Genomic DNA, 19,985 nt, shown 5'->3' with positions numbered 1-19,985 from the left:
GAAAGAGAGTCATACGGTTTTTGGAATGAAATGAGAATGAGTATATGATGACAGAATTTTCATTTTTTACAGAACTTTTCCTTAGTACAGGCTTCATCAAACTTATATCACTAGTTAATTTTAGAGTTAGAGATGAATTGTATAATAACCAGTGTTTATACAGTAGCCTATTTATTCATCTGAGGTATCATGTAAAATAGATCAAAACACAGACCACAACTGACAGTTCAGGGTTGTTACTGACCGCTTTGCATGTAACAGGCTGACACTCTGCAACCAAGCAGTCAGTCTGACCATTTATGCATCGACACTTTGTACAGGGGCTGGGTGTCCAATCCACTCCATCTCTATACTCACGGCCTTCCCAGGAGCAAGAGGCTATGAAGAAATGTCACATACATTAATGAGACAGAGAGAGAGAAAGAGACAGAGAGAGAGAGAGACAGACAGAGAGAGAGACAGAGAGAGAGAGAGAGAGAGAGAGAGAGAGAGAGAGAGAGAGAGAGAGAGAGAGAGAGAGAGAGAGAGAGAGAGAGAGAGAGAGAGAGAGAGAGAGGTTTTAATTATCTTTCATTGCATTGCAAAATTTAACAGAATCCTATGGGAACCAATTTCAAAAGACAGAATTAGTGTAGGACAGAACATAAAGCAGAATAAACCCTCTTGGGACCCATACAGTCAAGTAAAAAAAAAGCCTTTAAAGCAATCAGCAAAACATCCAACAAAGAGAAATGGACCTATGTAATTTCTGCACCAATAACGACACCAAACAAAAATTCTAAAATAATGACGGTTTTCAAACAAGATTCAAACACTACCCCCTGTTTCCAATTATTTGGGCAAACAGGTAGCACTGCCTTAAAACTCACACCATTGGTTGAGCCACTGTTATGACTGCCCAGTTTGTGTATTATTTGGTGTATTACTGTGGCCAATAGTATCAATGTATCATGCTAATAGAAAGTAGATTAAAAACAAAACAACCCTTTCTAGTCAATCCGCCCGAGAAACACCAATGCATTTCCATTGCATTGGTGGACAGTTGGATCCGAACAACTACTGGATAAGGATTTTTTTAAACAATATTATAGAGATTGCACTAACAAAGATCAATTTCCAGCCAATGAAACATTTGAGAGCAGAGCATAACTAGAAAATTGTATATTCACTATAGTAATATATTGCACTTTTCAACAACTTTTTAAGAATGAACTAATTACCATGTCTTTCCAGGTCTGGAAATCCCTATTTTAAATTATATGATATTTCCCCATGACTGTGGGAAGCATCTAAAATAACTAATATGTTATTCTTTATGATTCAAATTATCTATATACTGTAGGTGCAACAACTGACTGATGGCAACAGGACACAAAAGAGAGGACAGCAATTACATAGGAAGGATTCTACCACAGTAATATTAAATAGCATAGTATCCAATCAAGTTACTTAGATGGGTTAGACTACTGTACCTCCATTCTGAGCACATATTGGGCAGCAATCTCCATCTGGTATTAAGGGACTTTGGTCTCTCCTACAGCTGAGAGGTGGACAAGCACGTGGCCCACAGGCCACCATCCCGAGAGAACATGTACACACTGAACATTTGGAATTACTCCATTGACTGTCATGCTGCGAGAGAGAAATTCATACAGTCAGAGCTGTGGATCAAAACATGGTTGGATAGTGATGTTGATATCCCTGCTGAAAACAACAATTTAAACCAGATGATTAGCTGGTCTGTTTTGCTGGTTTTAAACCAGATGATTAGCTGGTCTGTTTTGCTGGTTTTAACAGGATTCTGGGAAGTGGGCACTATACCAGATATTCCAGTTGAAGACCAGCTTGGCCAGCCTGGTAGACCAGCTAATACCAGAAAACCACCTCAGTCTGGTTTCAGTAGGAGTCATTAGGGTCATACCACTTCAAGACACATCAGCGCAGGAAGTGATTAAGCAGCTGATTAATGGTCAATTATTTAAAACTCTATCCTGTGTTATCTTTACAACTGCGCAAATGTACCATATGTAAATTATGGTTCAGAGCCCCTATAACAACACAGCTTGTGTCTAAAAGTAAATGCTGCTTGACTTGGAAGCTACACTGCTGGAATCTTAAACAGAGCACAAAGTGGCTCTTTAGCAGGAGTGATTGGGACCAAATAAGGAAGCTTGCTATGTCAGGCAAGAGTGGAACACAAACAAGAACACTATTGTGCAAAAACTGAAGCAATCAATGAGTTGGGTACTTGACCAGAAGTGGGAAAATCTGTCAAGTGACAGGGCGCCTTAAACATCTTTCATAGCGGCTGTGTCATCAGAAGCGTTACTTACCCCATAAACCACTCCCTCGTGTTGGCATGTGCCAGGCAACTGTGCAACACATTCTGGACAACATTTGTTTGGTGGGATTCTCAAGCGTTCACCCTGAGAAAACATCCAAAGATGTTCATTAGCATTCCATATATAGCATTTCCACGAGGAACATTTTAGAAAAAATTTTCAGTTGGCTGATCACTTCAGTGTAATAAGGGAGCAGTATATTGGTTTCTGCTACACACACTTAAAAAAGATGTTTAAAAGATTTTTGAGATTTCAGATTGCAAAAAGAATATATAAAGACATTGATATCTCAGAAAGATTATTTTGCACTGACTTTCAATAAATCATTTCAGTGCCTTTTCTTAGTGAATCCCTTTGAAGCCCTCAAGAACCCTTTGACAAATCATATAAACCAGTTGAACCCTCATGGATCAAACCATTTGTAATAGGGTTTTTTGGAGGGTTTCTGAGGGTTCTACCAAGGACAAAGGAACAAAAATAATAAACTTTATCTCTTCTACAAAGAAGCATTATTGGGCATGTTTAATTGGGCCAAATTAATTAATGAGTACAATTAATGCACACACATGCCAAATCCATTGACTATACAATACAATACAAAGTCAGACCAAGAGAGTAAAGAGGGTAAAAGGTAGAAGTCAAATAGACATGCAATATGCATCTTTAGCCTTCCAATATGTTCCAAGAATTTTTTTTTTATGCTATTGATGTAGCAGCCACCTTTGATTTCAACACTTTATTAATTGTATTTAACTTAAGAAGAAAGGACAACTTAAATTTAATTTTGACTTCATAAGTCCAGGAAAATAGTGCATGAGTCATATAAAATACTTTTACTTTGTAATTTCTGGAGTATAACAGTCCAAAATCACAATATACTTTACATTATATGTCAAAACTTCTAATTTTCTGTTCCACAAAATGAAGTCATATTTTGGAATGAAAGGAGAGCGAAAGGAGGGTCTTTACGTTTAAGTGACTTTTCAACATGGGTTGAAATAGCTTAGGAGTAACTTTTTTGGAATTGAGAAGAGTTGCTACCAGATAAAAGACTTCCATCATTTGCACACTCATCACACTCACCCATCCACGCAACCATTCATTCATTCCTTTAAGATATCAACCCACTCATCCATCTAGACACTGTCACTGCCCTGTTTTAGTCCAGGTATGAGAAAAGATTTCAGCCTTACTCTCTGAAAGTCACACTGGGGATTCCGGCAGCGAGTGGGTTTGCAGATGACAATACCGTTGTAGCAGGTACAGTCTGTACAGGATTCTGGTTTCCATGATGTATTGTTCTGTAATAGGAAGAATGGTACAACGACATAAATCCAAGCACATTAAACTACTTTGTCTTTCAGTTTATGGAGCATGCACTGGAAACGACAAAGCACTAAAAAGCAAAACCTTCACATTGTCACATTCTTAATATCAAGGAGTTCAGTGTCCAACTATCCTGTAGATTCTATGGACAGATCTGACCAGAAATGCCTTCCATTCCCAAAAAAAACAGACAATAATCCCAAGTGCCCAGCCAACAGCTCCAGTACATCTTGGCTAGTGGTCAACCGATATGGGTTTTTTAATGGCTATCCAGGATATTCAGAGAGCAGGGTGGCTGATACAATGCCAAAATATCACACAATTTAATATAGTAAATAAAAAACATAAATTTCACACAAAACTAAAAAATTATATTTTATTTTAAATTACATCCCATACCCTAACCCTACAATAAAATACAAATTAGAACATCAACAGTAAGACTAAAAGAGGTGGCCTTGCTATTTTAAGATTAACAGTATTAACAGTCTTACCTGTGGAACCCAAGGGTATTGAATTAACAAATAGGTAAAACAGAGGAGTCTTTAGGGGAATATAGCCTTTTTACTAAACTAATCCACCCAGAGCTATTCAGAAGAACCATCCTGGAGTGGCCTGGTCCTCAAACAGGGTGTGTGCAAAGACAAGCATTCTGAAAAGGCTCCAGTAAAGGTGGGGGTGAAATTAACACTGTAAACTGTGAGTTAATCAGTTGTAGGAGGTGATAAAATGTGATTTTCCAGTGTTAAAGATGGTAAACCACTTGCCACATGAAGTTTTGCATTAATTTGAAGTAACTTATCAACACGTTGCCACAATGCAAAGAAACACAAGTAATGACCCCACCTGAAATCACCTACCTTGTGGAGACCAGCCAACAATGCCCATTAGGAAAAGGGCTCAATTAGCATTGGCTGCCAATTTGCTACAGAATTTATTTTAAAATGTTACTTTTTGATTTATCTTTCTGACCTACTGTGTGCAAATAAACCTGTTAGATGTCTAAGGTCATCTTATCAAAGACTGTTGACCGTGCCCAGGTCAACACAAAAGATGAGGTGTGACCGTGCCTTTGCAGTAGCCAGCCCAAAGCTATGGAATAGTCTTTCTGTGTTTCTCAGGTCTGCTTTCACAATAGTTGAATTTAAGTTAATGCTAAAAATGTATTTCTTTGACCTGGCTCATAACCAACCAGAGTGTATTGTGTGTTGTATGTGTTTTACATTTCTGATTGTTATATCCTCATGTAATATGGTTGTACAGCACAGTGGTCAACTGTTGATGTTTTATTGTGCTTTATAAATACATTAAAATTTGAAAATAATAAATAATGTCTTAATAAAACTATTAAATAAACAATAGTTTCTGTGAGGATTTAGGGGAAGTTTTAGCAAATAGAAGATAGCATTATCTCCATAAAAAAACAAACAAAAAAAAACAATCTAAGTCACCGTGATAGAGAAACAAACATGTGTGTATGTATTTTTTATATTTAAGGCATTTTGGTAATTCAGGCTTCACTCGGCCTATTGACAATGTCACTTATTACGAGGGTAACACTTAACAAAAAGGTTCCATTTGTCAACATTAGTTAACAACATTAGTTAACATGAACTAAAATTGAACAATACTTTTACAGCATTTATTAATCTTTGAAAACTAAAAAAATAACTCATAATTTTTAACGATCTATGTCATACTCTTTAAAGTTTACATAAGGATTCAGATTTATGTAGCGAAAACTTTGATTTTCGCTTACTGATCATAAATTCTGAGCAGATGTATTATAAATCACAAAGCAGTGACAGCTGTCCTGAGGAGCTATCTTGTCAAACTGACATTTTGAGCAAGTGTTGATGAGTGGCACATTTCAGCACAGCACCTAGCCTCTGAAGTGACACTCTGCACAGATGTCTTAATGGGGAATGGCCCCAGTGTGGCTTTGAATGGCTAACTCGGCAAGATCTGAGGATAATGAATACTGTCTATGGGTATCCACATTCCAGAGGCCCCGAGTGCTGGATAGAATCTCAGTAGTTAGAGTTCTAATAATGCACCTCACTTGATATGTGGCAGGAAACACCTTCTGCCAAAACTGTGAGTGACAATAAATACAACATTGCACCTACAAAGACAAGTATACTGATATACTGGGAAAAGCACACTAATATTAAGTGATTGTGATGGAAATAGGCTTGTTTTTGTTTTCATCAGCTAAACAGGAGAACAGCTGCAGGATTAAAAGTAAAAAACTCAGCTTTGATTTCTTCATTGTATCATATACTGTAATTTGATAAGACCCTCTATGGTGAAATGCCTACAAAACTCTAATTGAATCAAACTTAAATCAAATCAAACTAATCTAAACAAAACCATCTTAATTAGTTGGAACTAAGAATGTTTCAATTTTTGTTGTCTAAATACAACATGTGTGCTTCTTCTACATTGAGATGTTGTTCCTGTAGAGTGGGTTCCACGAGCAAGCAAAGCTGTGCATTATTAAAGTTTTAAAGTGATGAAAAGCAGAGTGTTGTATTTTGCCAGCAGATTTAATAGCAGTTTGGAGAGAGTAACACTTTTGAGGTAATTGCATGACAAGAAATTAAGCCACTACAACTGTGTGCTCCAAGCATGGCAGTAGTCATAAAAATAAAATGATTCAACAGTCTCTGTCTGATGTCTGTTTAATGAAACTGTATTCTTAAGTAGGAGCAATACGAGGGGAAGGCTCTCACATCTACAATCTTTAATTTAAACGTGTTATCACAAAACATTTTCACAAGAAGCAATGTACACAATCTAATTTGTATTTGTGGCAGGGCGGAGGGCGGGGCCGGGTCGTGATCCTACACACCCGGTCCCGTATTAGGCTAATTAAGCCTCCATGAGGGATAAAGGTCGACTGCAGGAGATCGTGCGGGAGAGAGAGATCGTTAATGGACATGTCCGTCATGTGTGTGTTTATGTTGTCTTCTTTTAAGTTTATAATTAAAACTATTATTTATGTTATCAAGCCAGTTCTCGCCTCCTCCTTTCCATTGATCTCTTTACACTGGTGCCGGAAACCCGGGAAGGAGGAGGGATACGCCGTAGTAGAGTTCTCGCCACTACCGTCCACCCCAACGGAGCAGCCGCAGCCATCTGCCGGGGAACGAGGAGCCCAGCCGCCTGAAAGAGGACGATGGCCGCCGACCGTGTGGGGAGAAGGGGCTCCTAACCGACCGTCTAGAGCGGTCAGGGCCACTGCCAGGGGCGCAAGAGTTGCCTACCGGCCGCTGAAACGTGGCGGGGTTTAAGACTGCCGACTGCGAGCGGGGAGGGGCTCACTGGCGACCGCGTGGAGTGGGAGAACCGCTGCCAGGGGTGTGGGAGACCCCTTCTGTTCCCCGAGGGGCTGGAGGACTGCCTCTGATCCGCCCGGAGAGACGCGGCTGTCGTCCGATAGAGGGTGGAGGAGTGGCCGAGGAACAAGCTGCGGCGTATCGGAGAACTGGCGAGGTTTTTTTTTTTATCTCTCTCTCCTCTCTCTCTCTCACTGTCACTCTGTGTTGGCCTTTTCCCTCTTTTAAATTTGACAGTGTTTTTTGGGGGGTACTACACTGTTACAGGAAGTACCCCCCCATTTTAATTATTTCTGTTTCCCTCCCCTTGTCCCCTCCCTCATCCAGGTAGATGGGGATGATCTGCCGGCAGACTAGACTTAAAGCACGCCCTCCCCCAGGGAAAGGGGGGGGGAGGGTGTACGTCAGGCTGGGGGCTCCCCAGCCTGAGAGAACGAGGGAGGAATGTGGCAGGGCGGAGGGCGGGGCCGGGTCGTGATCCTACACACCCGGTCCCGTATTAGGCTAATTAAGCCTCCGTGAGGGATAAAGGTCGACTGCAGGGGATCGTGCGGGAGAGAGAGTTTGTTAACGGACATGTCCGTCATGTGTGTGTTTATGTTGTCTTTTAAGTTTATAATTAAATCTATTATTTATATTCTCAAGCTGGTTCTCGCCTCCTCCTTTCCATTGATCCCTTTACAGTATTTTTTAAAGGGATTGTTCACCAGTAAATAAATAAGTACATTTTGTCATAATTTACTCATCCTCATATTGCTCCAAGCTTGAATGTCTTTCTTTCCTCTGTGGACCACAAAAGAAAATGTTAGGCGGAGTGTTAGCCTCAGTCGCCATTCACTTTCATTGCATATTGATCTTTTTATCAAGGAAAGTGAATGGTGACTGGGGCTAACATTCTCCTTTTGTGTATTCCAGAAGTAAAAGAAAGTCAAACAGGTTTGTAACAACATGAGGGTGAGAAATAAATTATGACAGAGGTTTAAATTTTGGGTAAAATATTCCTTAAAATTTCTCATCAACTTTATGCTTTACTGCAAATGCTATGATGCATTTACACATTGAATCTGATCAAAAAAATCGTGACATTGTAAATTCAGTTACATAGGACAGTGGTTCTCAACCTTTTTGACTCCAAGCCCCCCCCCCCCCACTGTCCAAGACAATATTTGAAGGTCCCCTTGCCCGAAACTAGACGTGTCTGATTAAAATATTTAATCATGGATAATTTTTTTTATTCTAGAAGATTCAGAAAGAGTCTTTTTATAATTTATGGGCATACATCTTAAAGTATTTTTTGCATTTGGATTAATTTAATTTGTCTTTTTTCAAATAAATTTTTAGTCATATTGAGGCCCCTTTGGAACTGTGCTGAGGCCCCCCTAGTGGGTCCCAGCCCACTGGTTGAGAACCACTGAAATAGGAGATGAATTTCATGCATGCATTCAATACTTGCTGACAATATTTTGAGTTGTTTGAACTGATATTACTGATTGTAACAACACTGAAACCTTATTCACTAAACACAATGGTTGCATTTTTGCTTAATTTGTCTCTATAGGCTAATAAACATGTAGAACGTCACCAAAATGAAGATAGATTGGGTTTCCATGCCATAAAGTTACTTGGTTGATGTATTGGGTTGTCAGAAACACTAGGTAGTTTTGAAAGAGCCCCTGGCACTGCTTAGAGCAAATGAAAAATGTGGACAAATAAGGACTTGGTCTGGATCTGATCCAGTTGGCATGTTTAAGCTATCAGGGGCATACTGTGGGTAAGGTGTGCCTGCACTATCTCCAGGGAACACTAAGAGTTTGTCTGAGAGAACATATTTGAAAACTCCACTGAGCAAGTAATGTGACATCTCTGGTGGGCCTAAAAGGTAAAGTTCAGATCCACATCATTAACCACAGACAAACTGTCTCTTGTGTGCAATGGATAGTCCAAGACTATAGTGAAGAAATTCAATTTATCTTCTGTTGCTGCATCATTTGAAAGTGTCATGTGACTGCCTTCTACACAGTAAGGTTTGGCAGCATAGGGTATTTAAATGAAGATAACATAACTATCTGGGAGAAAACAACACATTAAAAGCTAAATAAATACATAAACTCAAGGCAACTGTGGATTTCAAGTTGTATGCATGTCATGTGTTTATGTTTTTCCTATTTAAGTTCTATAAGCGAAAAGCCAGTTGCCAAGCAAGCAGATGGTAAATGAGTCCAAACTGAGCTGGCCTTGATTTAGGCGCTGAGAGATTAGCCAGAACCGAACCATTGCACAGTCTAATTCAATTAAGGAACGTGCTAAATCATGTCCCCAGCCAATTTAGTCCACTAAAGCTGTGGCTGGCCACCACAGACACAACCAGAGCAATTTCACATATAGCATGAGAGAGCTTGGCTGCCGATTAAGAGTATAACAAATTTTGAACAAGCACATCCTAAATCAATTATGTGGAGGATATTAGCCATGTGGGAGGACAAAGGAAACTGTAAAACATTGCAATTGTTCATACCATATTGATAAGAAAGAGCATGGCTGGTCAACAGCATAACGTATGTTCTGTTTCAGATGCTGTCATTTATGTGGCACCTACGACACCAAACGGAATTGCAAAAATAATCACAATTTTATATAATTTCCATAAAACGCCATCTCCTGCCTTCCAATGCACTCCTCCTGTACTCACGTCATATATTGTTTTTCGCTGTTGCTCTTTGCCGGTCTTTCACTCATTGGGAGAGATGATGACTCACCAGATGACTCACCATCCAGATTTCAAACAGGTTTGAGATCCGTCGTAGTGACTTGCAGGAGTGCACACATAACATAACTGTCTGCAAAGGGTACATGCTGCGATCTGAGACTTTCAGTCCCAGACACTGAATCAAAACATCAAAAGCGACAAGCTTGAGTCTTGTAGTGTGCAATAGGCATTAAGGGGAATCAACCTGAGATTGGCTTTCTTATAGTTGTCTCTGCATATTACTATTTTTTACATTGAAAAAATTACATTATCAGCATTAAAGACCTGACCACTTCAATGTTCTAAATGAGATCCTACCTGAAATCGCTATGGTTACCAAACAGATAAGTTCAGATGTTTCTTTAATGCGGCCCCAGGTGTGCATGGCTTCTTATGCCACTTTCACACTAACACATTTACTGTCGAAAATCTGGTTTTCAGTTCATCGTTTTCCAAAGTATGTAGTGCTAGAAAGTGTTTTTTAAAGTCTTTGTTTTTGATGGAAGAAAACACTGATCAAGTGAGAATGAGAGGAGTAAGCATAGCTAAATCAATGCGTTTTCAACTCAAAATGTATTAGTGTGGACGTGGCTTTAAAGGGCTTAACCAGGTTGCCTTGAGCAAGGCAATCAGCTTCCATAGAAAGAACATGCTGGTCAACCAGTTTTTGTTTTGCTGGGGAAGCTGTGTTCTGGTCTTTGTAAATGAGTAGTAACCCATTACAAAATATTAAAACATGAATACAGATAAACATTATATTATGACTTTATAGAGGCTTTTCTCTTGAGAAATCTGGTGCTCTCAGAAAACAAAATGGCAAAAAACTGCACAAAACAATTATTTTTGCAAGTTGTTCACTGTACTTAATTAAAATTAACTAAAGCAACACAATTCTATAACATTTTCTCTTAACTTAAATTAAATTCATTACATTAAATTCAATTAAATTTGTAAAATTGAAGTTTACTTCAAGTAGAGTACGGTCTACATTAATATTTTTTGTAGCAGTGATGAAAGTGGCCAGGGGATTTAGATTTCCCAGCATGCTTTGCAGGGGACTGGATGGTGTGAACAAATGTTGAAAGTGTTATTTTATGAATTTTTGAGCAAAATAAGAACAGGATGTTTTTTTTTTTTTTTTTCATGTTTACTATTCTGATTTATCATTTTTTTAAAGTAATGTTTGTTTGGCTTGAGTTTGGGGGGTTACCATTGTGGTGAAGACTGGTGTTTGTGCTTTGGTTGAGGATGAACTTGCACTTTCAAGTGAATACTGTGTAGCTCTTTGCAATTGCTATCAAACTGACATGCATCAGTTTCACTGTCATTTAGGAATGGGCTAAGGATGGGCGATACCACTTATTTTTAAGTCCAGGATCATCGACACCTCTGTTAAATACATTTTTTGCAATTACTTGACATAAAGTGGGTAATTAAAAATAATATTTCTAGTCATTATTCAAGTCATTCTTTTCTTTTTTTTTGCCTAAATAGAAAATGATTAGACTTCTGTTACCCTTACAAAAATTAACCATTTCAATACAGTAACTATAGTTTAACCAAGGTATTTAGTTAAATAAAAACAAGTGGTGGTGGCATAGTGGTCTAAAGCACAGGGCTGTTAATCAGAAGGTTGCTGGTTTGATCCCCACAGCCACCACCATTGTGTCCTTGAGCAAGGCACTTAACTCCAGGGTTCTCCAGGGGGATTGTCCCTGTAATAAGTGCACTGTAAGTCACTTTGGATAAAAGCGTCTGCCAAATGCATAAATGTAAATAGTTACTGCAATATTACTTTAGTAAAACTATGGTTAACTATATTTTTAATTACTTATTAACAACAATTACAAGAAATAAGAAATGTCACCTTTAGATATGTTATTTTAGCATGAATTTACTCAAGAAGCATTGTTGTAGTGTCTGAAGAGGTGGGCATATTGTGAATTTATAAAAATGCATGCACCCGATCTCTACAATTAATTTACATTTATATACAGTTCATGTAAAATGTGTAAGAATTAAAGTTTCTTGCTGGCATGGTGTAGAGTACACAGCTAAGAACAATGGTAAAGTAATTTCGTGTTAAATATGTATTTAAATTAATACTTGTCATTATTGTTCCTTTTATTAGGCTACTATGAAAATTGTTAATACTTTATAATTAGTCTAACAAATAAACTAATTCATAATACGCAATAAACTGTTAAGCATTAATATGAGTGTAATGTTCACGTTAACATGTTATGTTGTATTACCATATATAGCCTATATAATTTTTTTTATTATTTGTGTACTATTATGTGCTTTTGTGTAGAGTGAAATTCTTTTCCTACTTAAATGTAAAATGTATAAATGTAACTTATTTGATATCACAAGAAAAAGGCACAACGGACAGCAGTAAAGTGCAAAAAAGTGGTGCAGTAACATGCAGTATTTTCACAAAGTTTAATTGCATAAGTTACATTTAAATGTATATGCATATATTTACGTTTAGCAGGGAAATAAATATGCAGAGCAAAATAGTTTCTCCAGGGATGCTTGTGTGTCAGACGCTGGAAATGTCCCGCACCTTACTGAAACGGAAAATATGATTGGTTAGCAAATCGCGTCTGAAATGAATGTTCTGATTGGTGGATCAGCTCACTCGAACTGTCTGTCTTGCCAGTGATCCCCAGTGCATCTCTGTGCACGTTTAGAGAGAATCTCTGTACATTTTCTAAATAATAATAATAAAACACAATTCACTCAACGGTACTGCGGCATCGCGTTATTAGATTGAAAAAGTTCCAGGTCAAAAGCCTACTCGTTGATCCGGCGGCCATACGTATAATCACTTATTTCAGGTGGGCATATGCAAAATCCTACAACAGATAGGAGGGCATACGACGTATATATATGCCCTTGACTACACACCAGAAGCTGTTTCTCTGATTTTCTATCATTACCTCTACAAGGCACGGATCTCTCTTGTTTGAATGAGTCTTGTGATTGAACAAGCAGTTGTCTGCTTGTGTTTTTCAGCATTTATGAATGTTAAGATGAGTGGAAGAAGAAACAGTTCCCATCCTGCACAAGTGTATGCTAATAATGGCTAATCCATTTTATTTCACTTTTAAGCTAATGATTATTGTCCGTAGTAACCAAATAATAAAAATGTCACTAGTTAAAAAATAAATAAATAATTTAGAATCGATATTTTTGTGTGAGAATCGATATTTTTGTGTGAGGATCGATATTTTTGATACAACATCAGTATCGGAAGTATCGATTATTTTAGGATACTACAGTAATGCTGTAGCAAAACCATGGTTAATTGTATCATCACATTTTTTGCTGCCAAAATAAAAATAATATGGTCACTACAGTCATGGTTACTAGTCATGGTTAATACAATATTACTACAGTAAATCCACAGGTAGATTTCATGAGGGTATCATTTATTAACAAGGTTTAAAGATCATTATCAATGTTTTAACACCTCTTAATTTAATTAACCAATAAAAAAGACATGTCATGTCTAGGTTTGTCATTACTTGGTGTGAATAACTCCAGATGCGGTTTTGTGGTCATTAAAATTGTAGACTGAAAGTGTGAGTGCTGTCTGTCTGCTGGTGTATATTAGCATTTCTGTGCATCAAGATGAGTGGAAGAAAATATAGTTCCGGTGCCATGCAACAATTCGCTAATATAATTATTAATTTCCACTTCGAAGCCTATGAGATGCATTAATAATCATATTATCTAAATAATAAGATCACTAGTTAAAAAAACAACAACTTCAGAATCTATATTTTTATGCGAGGATCGATATTCTTGATACCACATCAGTATCGGAAGCATCGATACATTAGTATCAATCCACCCATCCTCACTGTCATTACACTTGCTCATCTGGCATATACAAATGATTAATAACATTTATTTAGTTGCATGGAAAAGTTTTCTCAATTTAATTAAGTTCAATGAACTTGTGATTACTTTGAGTTTGACAAGCGCAAATTAATTTCAGTTTGTAAATGTAACCATTTCATTTAAACTATATTTGACCAAATTAAGTTTGACCAACTCAATTACATGTCATTGCATGTATGTACTTTGTATGAGCAGGGGCTATACAAATGTATTTAATGGAAATCCCGCCCTTAATTAAATTGAGTTCTTTTTTGAGTAATGTAATGAATGATCCACAACATGGATCTACATGGATAGCAAAAATCCCATTACTACGTTTTTCGTCCTACATCCTCTGCAGAGAGGACGATTTGCTAATGTTATCTGCCCCGGACATTCCTGGGTAGAATGGATATGTATGAAAAAGCCCTGGGTGTCCGTCTCTTTACTAACAACATAATGTAAAATGCATGAAGGACATTTGGCTCCATGTTTCAGGGATAGGTGGTGTGTTGAAGACACATCTCTATGATTCCTGTACCTGGAATAAAGCCAGTTTTTAATACATTCAAATTCAGTCTCTGCACTTGAATTGCCTTCTACAACGTCTTTCTAATGCCTGACAAGTATGATTATATGCAAATTTCTTGCAAGGCATGCAGTAAGACTAAAATGTTGCCAGAAAGCTGAATGACATCTAAATCTATTTATCACCAAACAGAAATGCTCAAATGGTCACATCTTGTTTTGGAGAATTAAAGCAGGAACAAATATCATAAGAATGCAGAGGAAAGGGCATTATACAGATATCTAGTATGTTCTAATTCTTCTTTCTTTCATATGTAAATTATTATTCTAATACCCTAGATCACTTAAAGGGATATTTCACCCCCAAAAATGAAAATTCTCTCATGATTTACTCATCCTCCTGGTATCCCAGATGTGTATGCATTTTTCTTCTACATAACAGAAATTTAGATTTTTAGAAGAATATTTCAGCTCTGTAGGTCCTCACAATGCAAGTGAATGGGTGCCAAAGTTTTGAAGCTCCAAAATCCATATGAAAGCAGCATAAAAGTAATCCATAAGTCTTACATTATATTGGTAATAAAATATAAGATTGGTCAAATCCATATCTTTAGACATGATATGATGGGTGTGTGTGAGAAACAGGTAAATATATAAGTAATTTTAAATTCTCCTCTCTGCCCAGTAGGGCTGTCAAGTGGACAGATAAACTATGTACAAATTTGTACTTTAAATATTTTAAAAATTCTAATAATATTCGAGGATCTCGAGACAGACATTTCCAAGTTGAACTGTTTTCCTGACAGCGTTTAAAAAACAAATTGCTTAATCTGAGAAATGCTTATAAGAGAGCAAGACGCAATGGCCAAGTACCTCCATCAACTGTAAGGTGCTGTTCGCACCGAATGCTTTTGCAACCATCCATTCGTTTTTTTATGTAAACGCATGCTAGACGAACGTCAATGTTTTGATTTGATTTTGTTTATTCAGGGTCTCGTGCAGGATCGCTCTTTTTTTAGATGCTGTGTCTTATAAAAAATCTATTTAAAAAGCATCTTGAGATACTTGCTTTCTGTTAAACTGTACTGTGTTTACCTTTTTTAGTACAAGAATGCGATCGATCTGAAGTCATCGGCAGTGCTTGGCACAACCCCAAAATTCAAATTTTTAACATTCGAATGTGCATTTCTTTCTTAAATTCGCAGAATATTTGAAATTCAAATTTTAATTTGACAAACCTACTGCCCAGTAGGTTTTGATATGCAGAAACAATGTGAATCACCATAAATAGAAGAAGAAGAATGGGAAAGTGAAAGTGAAGTGGTGATAAGCAGGGAGGAGAATTTAAAGTAAAAAAAAAAGACTTCAATATTGATCTGTTTATTTTGAGGCTTCATGGAGTAATTTTATGTTGCCATAATATGCAGATTTTGTAACTTCAAAATGTTGGCACCCATTCACTTGCATTGTAAGGACCTTCAGAGCTGAGATATTCTTCTAAAAATCTTTTGTTTGTGTTCAGCAGCTGAAAGAAAGTCATAAACATCTTGGATAATAACTAGAAATGTCCTTTGTTAATGACATGGAAACCTACCAGTACTTAGCTCTATAATTATCACTTGACAACTGACCTGATCTCATATATGCAGGAATAGAACTAGTATCACTGTCATTATAAAAGTTCAAACCTGTGTCCTTCTGTGTGTGTGTTTTGTCCTTGCAATATGCTATGCATCATTTAAGTTCATTTCAACTGACTGATCTCAGTTCAGGACACTCTTGGCTGTCAGTTAAGGGTTAAACTTTTGATGCACAGAGTAATGTGACAAAACAATATGGTGCCGAGCTTTTTCTTTGGGAGAAACGCCAACAAAACTACATCAGGTAAGAAACCTAAAGTAATTAAATTTACACTGAAAAATGTTTGAGTATCTGTTTGAGAAAATGTTTGAGATTGAGTCTCTAGATTTATCCGGTATGCCTTTAAAAACTTTGAGTAATTTATCGCAAAACGGCACGCTGATAAAAACAATGTCCACCACAGTGGACTACAGTGTTATTTTCCCCTTAGAAATCCCCTAATTACTGTGCATTATCACATTGAGAATTAATGGGTTTATCCAAATATTTTGCTTTCAGAGGCTTTGAAAGGAGTTGCAATAAGGTGCATTTCAAACTGTTCTGAGACCGGTGCAGACAGATAGCACACCTGGAAGTTAAGTCATTCTCTAAATAGGGAACAAGGGAGCATCCATGCTTATATTTCCTATGCAGCCAAGTTCATTCACTTCTAACATCCAACTAAAAGTTCAGTTTCAGGCTGCAGATGATGTTTGCACCACTCAACATGGTTGGCAGAAATGGGACAATGGTAATCAGAACTTAGATTCAGAATTTATTATGCTAAAGTTTACTTTAACATGATTGGCAGTGATTGAACAATGCTGGTCATTATTTATTAATTTAGCTAATTTTGGATTGGTAAAACGCTTCAGCACTGTCTATCACTTGCTTGTTTGACCGTGTAAAGAAAGATCATTGAGATTTTGTTGCCAAAGTAGAAAATTGTAACACAAAACTATTTGCTTTTTTTGAAAGAAGGCTAGCTAAATAAAGGTGCCATTGATATATTTGATACGTATGTAAGGGATAATCCACGGCTAGCCATGCATTAAAGGATTTTAATGCACGACGTAGAGGCGAAGAACCACCCGACGCGAAGCGGAGCATTTAAATCCTTTAATGCATGGCTAGCCGTGGATTATCCCGCTTATACCACGGTTATTTGCCAAGTTAAAAATAAGTTAAAGCTGTAACTGATGTTAATTTTGTAAAAATAATGTAATTTTTTAACAGACGTGTAAAAATGACGGTTATTTTCTTAAGTTACGGCTCGTTAGTTCTAGCACTCCGTCCACTTTAAATAAAGTAGAGCCATCGGATTGCTTTTATTTGAATGAATTATCACATTTATTTAAATTCATTATTAAAAGAGAGAGACAAAGAACTGAAAGAGTCCCTCGTTGCTTAAGCATATAGCTAACTTAATGATTATTTAATGGATTTATTAAAATTATTTATGAATGACAGGCAACACTGACAGTGACAAGGCAATCTTTATTTGAAATAATCATGTCATTTTTTAAATGAATTATGTAGAGTGTGAAATAAAACCGGTGTCTCTAACCACGATTAGGCTATATAAAGACACATAAAATTTATTGAAATGCATTAAATTAAATGAAAACAAAAAAATCAAACAGTTGGAAATTTCGATAGGGGATTGTTTTACTCAGCATTATACTAATTGATGTTAAACTCCACATTTCCATTTATCGTGAAGTTAGACATGGAAAAGGGTAGGGTTATTTCAGTTTTAGGCTTGGAGGTGAAATTACGTTTCGCTTTGCTTGTTGAGGTTCTAGATGTCAGTATGTCACTCCATTCCCTCCTCTCTGACAAAGATGGGGCCCAATATGACCGCAAACTCGCCTCGCATCGGTGGCCTGTCACTGACATGATCTGGCGACTTTCTAGTCCTGCATCAGAGAGTCGTCCAACGGCAGTGCTACGCAAACTATGGTTTGTGTACATTTGTGAGATACCTTCCACCTGAACAACAACAATTTAAAGTATACAATTTAGATTTGGAAAATAATATAAACACAGTTTAAATTTATGGGCAAAAACGAAATAGGCTATCTATTACCAACCTCTTCACAAATACGTTTTAGCATATTGCCAAGGTAGTTGAGCCCCATCGGCTCCCTGGTGAAACACATTTCGGTGCTCTCGAGTTTGCACAGAGGGATGCGTCTCGGATGCAAATAGAACGCTCCGGTATTTTCTGGACACTTTGACAGATATTTTTTAAAGCTGTCCACGGGACAAAGTGGGTCGCCGGGGCTCGCAAACATAAATCCTCGTAAATTTTCTCTATCCGATGCGGTGGGATCCTTGTGGTTTTTGTCTCTGGGTTATGCGCCAGGGTCAGGTACTCTTTCCCATTCTCGTCTTGCCGGAGAACGAAAGACTCTTTTGATAGGTTACGGTTTCCTTCTCTTCCCCTCCGTGCAAAACACAGCTGTATGTCAAACCAAACTTTTTTTACAAGTCCTGTGGGTGTGAAAGGGGAGAGTGCAGGTGCATTTCTAATTTTCTCCAAGTCAGACTCAGTAATACGCGGATGATGAACGCTGGTGTCTTTTCCATTTTTCCTGTAGCGCTTTAAAACTGATTTAAAGAAGGCATTGCTTGACTTGAAGTCTTTATCACTTACGATGTTGTATTTTGTAATGTGACGGTTTATACCTGCTCTGAGACACATCAAACTTGCAACACTGTATTCGCGTCCAGCGGTAGACTGAACAGAGGCATAAAACTCCCGCAATGTCTCATTTAAAAGAGAAGCAGAGCAGGTCTCGAAATCAAAATTTTTCTGTCTTTGGCGCAAAAAGTCACTGAAAGTGTTAACTGCCCATTTAGTTGTCTTTTTCGTATTGACCTCATCTTTGTCGTCTTCGATCTTATCTAGCTCTGTCGGTGTTAATTCTTTGTGCCGCTTTTTGTCATTCAACGTCTTCTCCAAGTCTTCTATTTCGTCTTGTGCCTGGGCCCATTTCTCAAAATTGCCATATTCACCATACAAATTAAACGATATGCAAAAATCATCCATTTAGCCTACCTAAATAAACGTTTTCATATGTTTCTCTCACTCTGTTTGCAAGCGTAACTGTGTTACTATGGTTACCAATGATTATAGTAGCGGATTAATTTCGAACTGTAATCAAACTGACTGGTACTACCTGTGCATTAAACGGTTTTACTGCGCACCTTCCAGCCAATCAGAATCGAGTATATAAACAGCCCGTGGTATAAAAGTTTATAAATGGAGACTCTGAGTGTTACGATAAAAAGGAAAGGAAGGAGTAATGAAAAGGAGTAAAAGGAATGTGATCAAAAGTTGTTGTTTTTTTGCTGCCACTGTTCTTTCAACAGTGGTGTCAACTCACTATTGCCAAACACCATGACCAGTACAGATGGATTTTCAATAATTCACCATTTCTATCTTACAGCTTATTTTCTCTAATGAACAGATGAATATGGCAAGATATTTGACAATGTTACAAACATTAACACATTAACCATATCAATGCCACTGTTAACAAAGCTCAAAGTGGCTGTGTTCTGTCACCAGCGCTTCACTTACATCAAGAGTTGGACACATTACACAATATCCTAAGAAAGAAAAATGACTCATGAGATCTCTTTGATATCTGTATTTTATTTTTTCATAGACAGCAATGAGATTAAATGGAGAACAAATGTAGATGTCTCACGCTTTTCAGCTTTTTCTCCTGAGAAAAAGACCCAATAATCTCACTAGTATCTCCTCTAGACTAGAGTTTTGATGATATCTCAACACTGTCTCAAATCTTGCCAAGATACCATAATCTGCTATTAAAAATCTGAGATTTCAATATGACCAAATGCTATTCACGTACATTTATAGCTCTATACACTTACTGTTCAGGTGTCAACGGGTTTGTCTAATTTGTGTCTATTTTTAGTTTTCCTAAGCAAATTTAAAAGGAACATCTGAAAGTTGATACTTAAATTAAACTTTATTGAAAACTCCATTAAGTCTCCTGATTCATGAACAAACAACATCTGAGCAATAAAATCTGCCTCTGGTATTAGTTCTGTTTTAAAAAAGAAAGAGTGATCTTGAGTTGTACATGGCCATCCAAGGTACAACAGTGAAATTATTCAAAAATGAAAGTTCACTTCACCTCAATGCAAGTGCACAAA

General features: G+C 37.3%; 1 protein-coding gene across 1 annotated transcript in view; it reads right to left on the bottom strand.

The window, feature by feature from the left end:
- fras1 (Fraser extracellular matrix complex subunit 1) overlaps positions 1–18,849 on the bottom strand; it is a 141,222-nt gene extending 122,373 nt beyond the window's left edge. Inside the window, exons 1-5 of the mRNA XM_052123970.1 lie at positions 18,286–18,849; positions 3,536–3,643; positions 2,334–2,426; positions 1,473–1,632; positions 245–378 (exon numbers count right to left, since the gene is read on the bottom strand). Of these exons, the coding sequence (XP_051979930.1) occupies positions 245–378; positions 1,473–1,632; positions 2,334–2,426; positions 3,536–3,643; positions 18,286–18,849 (1,059 nt within the window). The remainder of the gene's footprint in view (positions 1–244; positions 379–1,472; positions 1,633–2,333; positions 2,427–3,535; positions 3,644–18,285) is intronic.
- Positions 18,850–19,985: the final 1,136 nt, after the last annotated feature.

The sequence above is a fragment of the Xyrauchen texanus genome, chromosome 4 (genome assembly GCF_025860055.1).
Source record: "Xyrauchen texanus isolate HMW12.3.18 chromosome 4, RBS_HiC_50CHRs, whole genome shotgun sequence".
NCBI lineage: Eukaryota > Metazoa > Chordata > Actinopteri > Cypriniformes > Catostomidae > Xyrauchen > Xyrauchen texanus.
This window is presented reverse-complemented; position numbering and strand designations above follow the sequence as displayed.